This window comes from Silurus meridionalis, chromosome 6, assembly GCF_014805685.1.
Source record: "Silurus meridionalis isolate SWU-2019-XX chromosome 6, ASM1480568v1, whole genome shotgun sequence".
In the NCBI taxonomy this organism is placed as follows: Eukaryota; Metazoa; Chordata; class Actinopteri; order Siluriformes; family Siluridae; genus Silurus; species Silurus meridionalis.
The window spans coordinates 16951654-16966065 of NC_060889.1; the positions used below are offsets into that span (position 1 = coordinate 16951654).

The window sequence follows — 14412 nt, forward strand, 5'->3', positions numbered from 1 at the left end:
TTTATTAGATGGACAGCGCTTGTAGGACGTTTTGGGGACAAAGTGAGAGAGGAGATATTGAGATGGTTTGGAGATGTGCAGAGGAGAGACATGGGGTATATCGGTAGGAGAATACTGAGGATGGAGCCGCCAGGAAGGAGGAAAAAGGAAGGCCAATTGGGAATGTCTGCAAAACAGGTTAGTTTGTGTTTTCATTTTATTATAGCAGCTATAAACAGCTGTTACCTTTTCAATCTCGTTAAGGTAACAACAAAAAACTCACAAAGCCTTGAGGCAAAAATAAAAAACAAAAAAAAGCTGACATTGGATACTTATTCCAGAAATGCTAAATATTTGTCTGCCGTGTCAGATAATTTTTTCGTGTAAATCAAGAAATGATTAGGTATAAACACATTAATATAAACTTCACCTTGCATTTACCGGAACTATTTTCATCAGCATCCTCCACCCATTTTGAATCATACTAACTCCATATATTTATACACAGATATAGCAAAAGTACACACATCCTTCACTTAAGTAGAAGTACAGATACTCATGTTTTAAAGACTCTGGTAAAAGTTGATGTACTGGCTACACTTTTTTTACTTAAATTAAAGTTAAGAGGTTTGGGCTCTAAAATGTATTCAAGTAAAAAGTAGCCATTACTACTAGCTGTTTTAGTGTCACGCTGGTAAGTGGACCTAACGACATATTAATATATTAATACAAAAGAATGTACATTTTTCTATTTTTTTTTTCGCTGACTTCTTCGGTCTCATCCATGTTAGTCATAATTCTTCTAGCCTTTGTAGGTTAGCCTACGTCTGTGGTGTGTGAGAGCCAGGAAATGATACACTGGTAGTAGAACGGAAAAGCCGTGCAATGACAAGAAATATGTCGATAGGCTAAAAACGGCGCAGTGAGAAGAAAAAACATTGACATTTCAACATATAGATTAAAACTAAAGTAACGAGTCTGGTTTAAAAATGTAAGAAGTAGAAAGTACAGATATTTGTGACAAAATGTAATGTGTGAAAGTAAATGGTCCGAAAAATAAATAGTTAAATAAATAGATACCCAAAAAACCTACTTAAGTGCAGTAAGTATTTGTACTTCATCAGGGGTCGCCACAGCGGATCATCCGCATGTTTGATTGGGCACATGTTTTTACGCTGGATGCCCTTCCAAATGCAACCCTCCCTATTTATCTGGGCTTGGGACCGGCACTAAGAGTGGCTGGGGTTGGTTCCCTGACCGGGGATCGAACCCGGGCCCACCGCATCCTAACTACTAGACCACCAGGGGACTTGAAAAAAGCTTCATACATTTATTTAAATTGATCATTGTCATTTCTCACATCTATGCCAACTGTGATGGTCACTCATCCTCTGCTAGATAATACAAAAAACCTTCAGAAACACGTTACAGTTCTCGCTATGATGAGCAATAATGAGAGGAGAGGTTTTTACTTGTCACATATACATTACAGTTCACTGAAATTCTTTCATCACATATCCCAGCTTGTTAGGAAGCTGGGGGTCAGAGCACAGGGTCAGCCATAAAGTAGAGCCCCTGAAGTAGAGAGGGTTAGGGACTTTACTCGAGAACCTTAAGTACAGAGACACCGTTTTAAAATGTCCACCATTTGTTACATACCTATGCTGATGTTTTGAACAAAATATTTAGATTGTGGATTTAGACAAAGCTCATTTAATCATCATTAACTTAGCAGCGAGGCACTCAGACTTACAGTAAAGCTCTCGCTTAACTTCTTTGCCATGTGCTTAGCCTGTCCATATCCTTCTGCACATTGCTTGGCTGTCTGCCTCCTTTGCGCTCGCCTGTGTGCTCATATCAAATTATGCCTCTCTTCAGTTTTTCTAAGCTGCTTCTCACTCTCTGTGCCTCACACACACATACACACACTGGCTCTGCAAGGTGGCCTTTCTGGGTCTATCTGCCACCTGTTTGCACAGCTTCCCACGCCATGACCTGCTCATGGCTTATGAATCCTTACTCGTCTTTGAAGATCTGTTATTCTTGTATTGAACTTTACATAGCATTGCCTAAAGGGTTTTAAAGTTTTCCGTCTGAGGATCAGAATCTCGGCAAAGGCATAAGAAACTGAATCAGACCTGGCATCTAATCCAATTCAAATTCAGCAGTTAACTATAACAGTCTGAAATGCTTTAGACATTTACATTTAGTATGTGTTTATTTTTTTCCCTTTATTTTGTTTTATTATTAAGTACTAGAAATTAAGCATATCTCTGATATCTCTGATTTCTTTTTTTTTTTGCATGTTTGTCACACTTTAATGTTTCAGATCATCTAACTAATTGAAATATCTGTAAAAGATAACACAAGTGAACACAACATGCAGTTTTTAAATAATGGTTTTTATTATTGAGGCAAAACAAAATCCAAAACTACAAGGCTCTGTGTGAAAAGGTGTTTGCCTCCTAAATCTAATTACTGGTTGGACCACCCTTAGCAGCAACACTTGCAATCAAGCGTTTGTGATAACTTGCAATGAGTCTGTTACAGCGATGTGAAGGAATTTTGCTCCACTCATCTATGCAGAATTGTTGTAATTCAGACACATTGGATGGCTCTCACTGTGGTTCGCTGGAGTCCCAAAGCTTTAGAAATGTCTTTATAACCTTTTCCAGACTGATAGATGTTAATTTCTTTCTTTCTGATTTGTTTCTGAATTTCTTTGGATCTGGGCATGATGTCTAGCTTTTGAGGATCTTTCGGTCTACTTCACTTTATCAGGCAGGTCCTATTTCAGAGATTTCTTTATTTGTGAACAGGTGTGGCAGTAATCAGGCCTGGGTGTGGCTAGATAATTTTTTTTCCCTCTCAATAATAAAAATCTTCAAAAACCAAAAACTGCATGTTGTATTTATATGTGTTATCTAAATTACCCATCAGTATTTCCCCTGGTGACTAATCAGTGCACACCATTGTCTGTCCCACATGTGCATTTATTTATTCTTTGTTTGATTTGTTTCTATGCAACGTCCATAAGTAATAAAAAGTCTTGGTATTCCATCATTAACCAGTTCCTTCATTTCTATTTCCCAGGTACTTTCTGCCTTTATTATTATATACAAATTATTTTAATTCCAACATTTAATGTGATATACATACACACATGCAAATATATTATTATCTTCTTTTTGAGTATGTCTTTGATAAAAATAATTGTGTAAACATGTAATAGTTTAGATTCCCCATAAATAGCTTTGTTACAGTAATAATACATGTATTACTATTTTAATAAACCTTTATAGTATGTAAATGCCTACATAAAATCTACCTCCCCACAGCATTTAAAAATATGCAAATGAGCATATCAAACCTATGACTATGCAATTACTAAATGAGTCAATGGTGTCATGCATGCATTTATCTATTGGTAGGCTTTCAAAAAGTTGAAACTCAACTCAATACAGATAGATAGATAGATAGATAGATAGATAGATAGATAGATAGATAGATAGATAGATAGATAGATAGAATCAAACAATACATACATAAAGATAGATAGATAGATAGATAGATAGATAGATAGATAGATAGATAGATAGATAGATAGATTTAAACAATACATACATAAAGATAGATAGATAGATAGATAGATAGATAGATAGATAGATAGATAGATAGATAGAATCAAACAATACATACATAAAGATAGATAGATAGATAGATTTCTAGATAGATAGATAGATAGATAGATAGATAGATAGATAGATAGATAGACTCAAACAATAGATCTGTCTGTCTGTCTGTCTGTCTGTCTGTCTGTCTGTCTGTCTGTCTATCTATCTATCTAGAAATCTATCTAGAAATCTGGATCACTCTGGTGTTCACATTCCCGCTTCCTGCATTTCGGACGCGCTCGTGGGTCTCCCAGCAGCGGCCAATCAGATCCTGCCATGTTGGGAAAGTCTGACCAATCGGCGCTCACCTCACGGAGGAAAACTTGTCTGGTTTGCCAGGCGGCATTGTGCTGATGCTGGGCAAACTGGCACCAGATTGTCGTCGTTTGTTGCAGCTGAAGCGTCGCCCTTTCCTCGTAACACGGGTGAAATGAAGGCGCTGCGCGATGTGAACTCTCTCTCCAGCCATGTCGCATGCAGCACGCTGTACCGGCGCGAGCAGTAAAGGCGGAAGTGTTGGACAATAGAGCAGCGAGGTGTGTTTCCGTGTTGGCGCGTCAGTGTGCAAAGAGGAGGATTCCCACAAACACAACTTCTGGCGCGTCCTCTGTCCCATTTCACATTCCGACACTGTCATGTCACACCAGTATCATTTTATACCAACACATGCACTCCGCTGTTCATTGTTTGACACGGATGACAAGGAAGAAGCCCGACACTGAACATAAGCCGAGTAGAAAAGTGTTAGCCCCCCCCATGGAGCTGTCTTGTTGATCGCAGCGCCTCATGTTGTGAAGCGATTTGCATAAGGACTTCCGCCCCTGCTTTTCTTTCACTTCTGTGAAGCAGCTGGAAACGATGCCATGCACACGCTGACACTACAGCAGGCGGCACGCAGCCTCGCCGATCGCGGTCCGTGCGAAGATGCTTCCTAGGAGCCCGTAATGATTTGGATACGGCTCAGGATTTTTGCATGGACTCCAAAGCACGGGATGGGAGACACTGGACCTCGTGGAGGCGGATCTTCTGGACGCCGTGTCTTCAGATCGCTATGCTGAAGGGACTACAAGCGGTGTTCGTGTCCTCTCTCCCTGGAACTAAGAGACATTATTTTGGTTGACGCCAGACACGATTTTCCACGCACTGGATACACATTTACCTGCTGCTGCTGTTGTTTTTTTTAATCGGATTGTATCCTGTTCTTGTTTTTGTTTCACCTGGTCTTTTTTTTGATGATCCTAGATGGGGAAATCGTCCTCTCCAGCTCACACTTTTGTCTTTGGGACTTAGTTGAGACACCAGGTTTTAGCAAAACTCACCCACTCGTCATGAAGGTTTTTGGCGCAGTATGAACCATTTCGGACTCAATTGTGGCTTTGGAAGCGTTCTCTAAATGCCACCTACAGACTTCCATGACACACACTAGTGTATATATCATATAGTTGCATATGTAGTGAATGTGTTGTAGGTATTTTATAGCTGATCTATAAACATATATCTATAATCTATAAAGGCGCCTGAGCCGACAGCAGCCTGTATGAGATGGTGACTACTCTTGGGTCAGGCCTTTTTTTTTTTTTTGGTGAATTAAGGCTACACTTTTTTCCTTTCTGTTTTTAAAACCGAACACTTTGGACGGCGAAGCTGGCTGATTTTTCCCCAGAAATTCAATAAGCCTTCCTTGATTTGTGTGTGTGTCTGTGTGTGTGAGTGTGTCCTCTCCTGCCGTGGGAGGAACTGAAAGCTTTCGCGTCCATCATGTCTCACTTGTCTGGGTTAGCCCTCGCTGTGCTACGTGGACTCTTCATCTGTGCACTTGTGGGATTAGAGCTGAGCTTCTCGGGATCTCTGGCTTCTTCAGACACCACCATTGTATCAACTCCAGGTAAGTTAAAGCCTCGAAAAGCGGTGTCCCCCCCTTTTTTTTTATAAGCAAAGGAAAGGTATTGTACACATCCTCACACTGCTGTTCAAAAGGCTGATCCTAAAGCCAGACACGGACACGGCTGAAAATCTCTCTTCGCTGCTGGAGCCGTGATGTGCAGCGGCTCATGAAATGTGCATGTGTGTGTGTGTGTGTGTGTGTGTGTGTAAGAGAGGGAAAGGAGAATCCCAACAGCAACTTAATCACATTTTACAGCAGAACCTAATTTAATGGCTCTTTTCATCATGTCGTCATTGCTTGGAGAAGGGGACCAAGTCTTCCAGGCAGGAGTGAGAAGGTAAACCCCCATCCATCCCTCAGGACTCCCTCTACAGTGCACAGTGCAGGGGATTCCTCTCTCTTTCTCTCTCTCTCTCTCTCTCTCTCTCTTTCTCTCAGCCTACTGTTGCCTGATAAACTGTTTCTCCAGCTTGGATCTTTGCCTATTGCAGCATTCTGTACGATTTTTTTTTTCCTCCAAATAAACCCTCCATCCATATCGCTTTTCCAAGCATCTACCTTTAAGCCTTTCAGTCATCCCCAGTCATCCGCAGTCAACTGATTGTCTTTGTCTTGGTCAAGGTTCAGATCCAGAATTCTGTCCCACAAACAGTAGGGGGAACCCGTTACGGACGGGATGCCAGTCCATCACAGGGCTTCATGCACACCATCATGCATTTACATACTTTCTCACACCACTCGCATGCCACCGAGAGCTGCGAGGAAACCGGAGAACCCGGAGGAAATTACTTGTAAACGAATAAATATTTACAAGTAATAATATTTATGATTGATTATGAGCCCGTTTCTTAGACCCAAGGACACATTAGACTATAAAATAATAGAAGCATTAGATTAGTTTAGATTAGATTGTGCAAGGTACATGTACAGAGTCAATGAAATGCAGTTAGCATCTAACCAGAAGTGCATAAGTACCTATTTACAGTAGATAATAGATAAACAAGGTATGAGGTCTATATATTCATGTACAGAAGGTGCAGTAGGTAATAATATAGATATATACAACTTTATTGTAATTGCATTGTACAGGTACACAGCAACAAAATGCAGTTTGGCATCTACTAGAAGTGCAAAATGTAGCAATCGTCCAAAAGTGCAGATAAATATGTAGCATAATTACAGCATGTGATATATATATGTAAGCATATGTACAGTGAATAAATATAAAGGCTATAACAGTGTGCATATAGTATATATATATATATATATATATATATATATATATATATATATATATATATATATATATATATAATATACAATATACAATATACTGTACAAAGATCATGCATAGATAGACTGTCAGAAGAATAATATAAACAAAGGTCTTAAAGTCAGCCTAAAGGAAAATATGATTACTTGCCCAATAGAAAGCAGAAAATGTGTTATGTAAATAATACAGAAAATGAGAAGTGAAATTAAGGGTCTGTTGTAAACTACAGTACAAATATAAAGGTGTATACCGTCTGTATTTCTCTCTCTCTCTCTCTCTCTCTCTCTTTCTATATATATATATATATATATATATATATATATATATATATATATATATATATATATATATACCAAATATATCTGCCACTGCAGGCTTCATGGTTCTTTTCCAGCTTTTCTAACAAATGGCATAATGAACTTTTCAATGGAGCATTAGACACCCAGCTAGCTTTTCACATCGCTGTGGTTTTACTTTTCTGAAAGCAAAAGCCTGACTTGAAGTGTTTTTAAACCACAAGCCTGATTGCGCTGTGGTTGTGGAAAATGACCAGATGAGACAAGGGTTAGAGGGGTTGAAACTTGTTTAGGCCAGAGATAAAGACTTTGGTGTAAAATGTCTGATGTTCCTGCTCTGGTCTCCGCTGTAAAGCACAGCCCAAAAAGACTTAAGCCGAAGTTTCTCTTGAGGCGCTGCAACTTGACACTGCTGTCACTGGGTACCAGGAGCTTGTAAGTGAGAATATGTACTCGGTACACATTCCTGAAATAAAAGCTAAAAGAAATCAATCATAAATCTTGAACATTTTAATTGCAGGAATGATGGTGCTTGTTCAGCTTTCTACATTACTGAGGGACAGCATATTTAAAGCAAAACAGTAATCACAGCCTGGTTCGTAGGTGTATAGTACAGGTATACCATGCTGGAAGCACGTGAATGGGCCATAGGATAGTGAGGTTGATGTGGCTAACATTGCTGAACGTATGTGGCACAGATTCAGTCTTGGCTAGGTCTGTCACACACAGCTGTTTTCTCAATCCCGGGCCAGGGTTTAATGACAGTGTATCGTTTCAGCCGTCTGGCCCGGATCAGGCTGACCTGACAGATTGCTGTCTCTCCAGCTGGAACTCATTCTAGCCTGCCAAGTACACACTCTAGATAGGTGGGTATATCTAAATCCTGACTATCAAAACTGTTAGATTTCAATTTGCATGGTAATGGATCTTCAAGCACAGGGTAGTTCATCACTGCACCTCCAGCCGAAACAGCCTTGAAAAAAAAAAAAAGGAGAAATCATGATAAATGTTCCCTCACTAATGACTTGTTCTGACTTTATTTATGGCCCCCTTAATGCTCGCCTGATCTCTGTTTGATGTTAAAGTCTTGTATCAACGCTATTTAGCATGATCGCTGCATGGGGGTTGTTGTAAGCATGTCAGAAACTAAGTCAGGTTAATGCACCTGGCTTGTGAGACGTCTAACAGCACCTCTTACATCAGGGGCACTCAGATGCAATGTAGTATACAGGATACATGATCTAGGATACATGGGTTAGAATAATTGCAATAAGTATGTGCTACTGGAATTTTTTATTTTTTATTTTGATAGGTTAAATGATTTATATTTATTTGTGCTGTACATCTGGTTCTGGCAGCGGCAGTCTGGGATGTTGCTGTATCTGGATTCTGGAAAACAGCCAAAAGAGACGAAAAAGAGATGTAATCACATAATGCCTGTGCTACTCCTGCACTGCAGTGCTTTTTTTTTTCATTTCTTTTTTTTCTTATGGGGGTTAGTTAATGACACGTTCTAATTCTAGATACATGCAATAGGGTTTAGAAAAATGGGCAGTTTTTAACTGTATTTGTATTAGAAAATATCTAATAAAGTTTTCTAGGTTGCCACAATGCCATCATTAACCCCATAACCTTACATTCTTAACATACAAACTACACACCAAATACATTTCCTGTTTCAGTGTAGTTAATATATAATACATAATTACAAATGTATTTAAATATGTTTTTTTTAACATTTACTGCATGCCTCTTATGAGTTTTGGAAACATCTCCTCTCACGTACTTCTTCTGTGTATTACATATCAAATATTAGTTTATAATATACCATGATATGTCTAAATGCTCGTTTCCAATTGGCTGGAAGGTGCCAGTGTGGTTTAAGGACCAGCTAGCGCCCATCAGTTCAATTGTCGTTGGAAATAAATGTGCTGCCGTATAAACCGATATAACTATACAAACGTAGTCTCAGTTGCATACAGAACGAGACTATTTGAAACATTTCCTTATGACCGTATTTACCTAAATGAGTGATATTTGAGTGTCATGAGAAGAAAAAACGGCACAAGGAGGTAACACCAACAGCTTAGTTATTAAGAGAGACGTGGCACAGAAACATTCAGTTCCACATATCCACACAATCTCTCTCTTTCTCTTTTTTCTCTCTCACTTTAATACCTGTATATTATAAATCATTCGAAATCAATTGTTTTGTTATGTCCGTGTGTATATTTGTGATTCCTGATCTGATCTGATGACATCAGTGACGGCTTGTAGCTTGTGAGTTAACAGTGATGGGAGATGACCTCAGTAAGCGGGATAATCCTCCACTTTGCGTTGGTGGTTCTTTGCCTCTACATCGTGCATTAAAGTCGCTTTTATTTTAACCTCTTACAAATACAACTGTTGACGTTTGTGTATATTGAGGCAGTTTGTTGTATAGTTACATCTAGCTACTGGCATTCATCTAGCTATCACCATGAGGTTAGGAATAAAGCTGTTGCTAGTTAGCACTAGCTACTGTTTTCCCACATCTCTTGGAAAAACAAGAACAAACAATTGACTCTAACAAGTAACAAGTTATTGTATGATCTGAGGCCATCTTTTATTTTCACTTTCACGTTGTATTGTTGCAAAGCAGGAATTCGTTTTTTGTACCCTAGAGCCCTCGTGGCTGCCGTTCATGTGATGCTTAATTCATCTGTTTTGTTAGACTGAAATGTTTACTGTTTCTAAAGTTCTATGCTCATAGGAGATCTTTGGGAATCTGGTGGTTGCATTACACCCCCTCCACCCCCCATCATTTCTCTTCAGTTTTGCAGTTCTGTGGCTAACCATCAAACCTGTACTGTGCTGTAGGTGTGCATTCGGCAATAAACGAGCAAGAGCATTTTTTTTTCCCACTTCCTGGTCAAACTTCTTCCTTCCCTCTTCTCCAAAGAAGCCATAACAATTGAAGTAAATATACGACTTTGATGAGATTAAAGATTTAAAGCTTTAATGATTTAAAACACTTAATAAATACTTGGGTAATAGTTTTTTTAAATTAATGTAGTTTTCTTTTTTCTAGAATTTAGGTTTTAATTTTTTTTATTTTATTATTTTTTTAACCTTCTCTACTTGTGAATAGTTGATGGTAATGATTAATCATTGTGGCAGCTACCACTAGTAACCATATTAAATAAACTCTATGGACAAAACTTGGTTGGTTGGAACACCTGACCATAAATTTTGTATGTGCATTTTCAACATCCCATTCCACATTTAGTCTACATTTGCTGTTATGGTAATTGGGAAGATGTTCTACCAGATTTTGGAGTGTGGTTGTGATGATTTGTGCACATTCATGTACTGATGTAGGTTGAGGAGGCCTGGGGTTCAGTCACCTTTCCAATTTGTCCCAAAGGTCTTCAGTTGCGTTAAGATCAGAGCTCTATATCAGGCTACTCAGTATCTTCCACCCCAACCCATATAGACCACGTCTTCCTGGTTCTGGCTTTGAAATAGGTTTGGGTCTCTTAGTTCAAGTAAGAGGGAAATTTTAATTCTACTATATTCCAAGACAGCAGCAGTCATAACAGTTTGGGGAAATTCGCAGGCTATTTTCTGTTTTGTTTGTGATGAAAGAGGCAGGCGGATCAGCTCAGGCTCAGGCTCATGCATCGCATGCAAAAACACATTGCACGTGGTTAGAGAGAGTGCAGAGGGACAAGTGAGTGTTTTTGCGATTTGTCATCAAGCTGTCTTGTATGTGAGTAAACATTTATCGAACTTGAATTGCTCTCTCACTATCTATCTATCTATCTATCTATTTATTTATTTATTTATTTATTTATTTTTGACACAAATGGGGCCAAGCACATAGCGAGGTGGTGTGAATTTATTCAGGCTGGCCTTGCTGCTACGTGTGAGAAAATATTACGCCTCTTTTCATTAAAACATAGATAATCATGTCCTGTGAAAGATCGGGGAATTCCTGAGGCATCACAGCATTATGTTTATGTCTGTGTGTGTGTGTGTGTGTGAGAGAAAGAGAGAGAGAAAGAGAGAGAGAGAGAGAGAGAGAGAGAGAGAGAGAAAGAGAGAGAGAGAGAGAGAAAGAGAGAGAGGAGAGAAAGTGATGTTTAGGTACGAATGTAAATAGCTGGAAGATGTGTTGCATAATTCTGTGGTTTAATTCCCACACTTTTATCAGGCTTCATTACTTGATGTATTTACTTAGTCATTTTACACTCTGCGTTTGTTTATAGCTCCTGCATGAGCTCAGTGCATCAGCTTAGGGATTTCTGGTAAACTTTAGTGCAAATACTGGTTAGTATGAATGCTGTGCTGAGCATTGTGGGTGTGTGGGTGTGTGTGGGTGTGAAGAGAGTCAGAGAGATGCACAATTCCCTGCGGGTGTGATTTTTTTTTTTTCAGGCGCGCTGGGATTTACCGAATGACCCATTTTCCATCCGCCACTTTGCGAGGGTCATCTGCCGCTATGCAGAGTGCCATTGTGTGTGTGTGTGTGTGTGTGTGTGTGTGTGTGTGTGTGTCTGTGCATGGGAATGGCAGTGTGACAAAAAAAAAACACAATTATGCAAACAACTCACAATGTTTGCTAATCCCTAAGAATAAAAGAATGTTCAGATTATTTGAGAATTCGGCAAAGCAAACGTGCCTGTGTGTGCACGTGTGTGTGCGCGTGTGTGTGCGTGGTGGGGGGATTAAAAGAGCAAATGAGACTGGATGTTTGTATATATGTAAATAAGGGAACTTGGTCAGTAAAGGGCTCCCGGTTGCGAACCGAGCACTGATGGAATTTCCTGTGCTGTTCTCGATGGCTATCATGGTGACGGCTCTGTGTATGCCAGCGTGTGTGGCCTTTATACTGGAATAATGGAATAATGGCTTAGGATCTGTATTCATCCGTCAGCTGCTCTTAAACCTAAGAACGACGAAGGATACATTGTCGAAAATGTGCACATTTCTATCTTGTATTACTTTTGCCTTTAGACCACAACACTAATGATACAGAATATAAATGAAATGAGTCAATAACTGCTCACTCTCAGATCGGTATGAAATTAATTAAAGGCAGGAGCACTTGGAGGGTAAAACTGATGTGTATAGAGGATATATACTCACAAAAATTTGCTCTTTTAATAACCTTCTTGGAATATGTTCTACTAGATTTTGGAGTCTGCTTGTGGTCATTTGTGTTCATTCAGCCACAAGGGTGTTAGTAAAGTCAGGTACTGATGTAGGTTGAGGAGACCTGGGCCTTTTCAATAGGGTTGAGTTCAGAGCTCTATAGCAGGCCACTCAAGATCTTCTACTCCAAACCATGTAAACCATATCTTCATGGAGCTGGCTTTAGGCACATTGTCATGCTGAAGCATATTTGGGTCTCCTAGTTCAAGTGAAGGGAAAATTTGTGGATAGTTTACCGAAGAACCACATATAGCTGGTAAAGTCAGGTGTCCCAATACTTTTTGTCCCTGTAGTGTTATGTTATAATATCTAAATTGAACTCGGAGCTAGCTAGTACTCTAAAATCTTTTGAATTTTATTATATATATATATATATATATATATATATATATATATATATATATATATATATATATATATTTATTTATTATCATATTTTAAATCATAAGTAACAATTACTTAAATTTAAATTAAAAAATAAATTGCAGAAGGAATATAGAAGTAGTTCTAGGTCTTTAAAATTTCTCTGGTCGATAAGCGGGGTACCACTGTACTTTCATATATTTAATATGTCGCAAACAACTGAGTGAACAATGTGATATTTCAAGAAATATGACATTTCATTCAACAAATATTAAAAAATCACAATGTTTACCACTTGTCTTGACCACTCGTGCCGTATGCTTCTGGTCATTATCATACTGGTAGGTCCAATTCTCTGACAGGTTGAGCTTTTGTGCTGACGCCACCAGGTTTTCATCAAGAATCTTGAGATAGTCTTAATTCCTAATTTAATCTGGCAGAGAAGCATCCCCATAGCATGATGTGACCACTACCATACTTGACCGTTAAAATGGTACTCTTAGTATTAAAGACTTCTCCTTTCTTATGCCAAACAGGTGCAACATCCATATGTCCAAAGTTTGGATCTTTATCTAGGTGACCCCTCGCAGGGTGCAGGCCAGGCGTGCATCCCGGTGTGTCTGGGTAAGGAGTGGTGTCTTTCTGGGTCGATGTCTGTGGGGACCACCTCGATGCAGAATTTGTTAAATGGTGGATCTTGATATTGTTTCCCCTGCTTGGTTAAGGGGTCTATTAGGGCTTTGGTGGTGATACAGGGGTTGTTGTTTGCATTGTGGCAAATCTTTCTAGCGACTCTAGAGGATACTTTGCACGCCCATTCAAGTTTTTGACAGTGTTGAACTTCTTGATGATACTCTGTATGATAGAAACAGGGACATCCTTTTATTTTGAAATGGCCTTGTAGACTTTGCCTTCACTATGGGCATTGACAACACGCGTACGAAGATCATGACTGAGTTCTTGCTTTTCGGCTATGGTGACAGTGACTGAAAATAATTAAAGCTTTGCCCCTTAATTATACTTTACAGTGCAGGTATTACCATTTAACATAATTAGGCCTTAATTGATTAGACCTAAATTGATGAAATTGATGATCACTGGAGTGTGAAACCATGTGCACTTTCAGAAAAGAACGAATGTTTTCAGAGATTGGGATTAGGGTATGATTCCTTTTGAACAGGCTCAAGAGAGAATCTCTGGCCATCTCTATTGGTATTTAAATGAAGTTTAGCTAAGACATATGTGGGTTTGTGCATAGCAAATAATGTATGTTTAATACAATGGAGGTTTTGCCAACATAGTTTTCGCAAAAACAAATTTAAAGTATTGATTTGTCCAAGGCAGGGGTCACCAACATGGCACCACGTCACCCGCAAGGACCACATGAGTCTCCCATGGGCCTTTTCTCAAAAATAGCTCACCATAGTGCCACTTACCAGTGAGCTGCATTAAATTGATTTTGTTGCTATTCTTTTTCAAATCACACTTGCGTTGGTGTGAATTTGAAAATGACAGTATTCAAATAAAGATGACTAGATATAGATAAATATCATTAATTATTAATAATAACATATGATTGAGCAAAAGTAAATTGAGTAAATTGAGCAAATTTGTTTCAGAAGTGTGTATCAAACTGTAGGCCCTTCACATTAATTGGTACTTAAGAAGTATATCTTAGTTTCAAAAAGGTTGGTGACCCCTGGTCCAAGGGGTATGAATAATTTTGAGCACTACTGTATGTGTGTG

The 14412-nt window shown here is 38.9% G+C and overlaps 1 protein-coding gene across 1 annotated transcript in view; it reads left to right on the forward strand.

Annotated features, from left to right (window-relative positions):
* The first annotated feature begins 3784 nt into the window (after positions 1–3784).
* Positions 3785–14412, forward strand: part of stim2b (stromal interaction molecule 2b) — a 51248-nt gene continuing 40620 nt past the window's right edge. Inside the window, exon 1 of the mRNA XM_046851645.1 lies at positions 3785–5538. Coding sequence (XP_046707601.1) covers positions 5412–5538 — 127 coding nt within the window. The 5' untranslated portion in view covers positions 3785–5411. The remainder of the gene's footprint in view (positions 5539–14412) is intronic.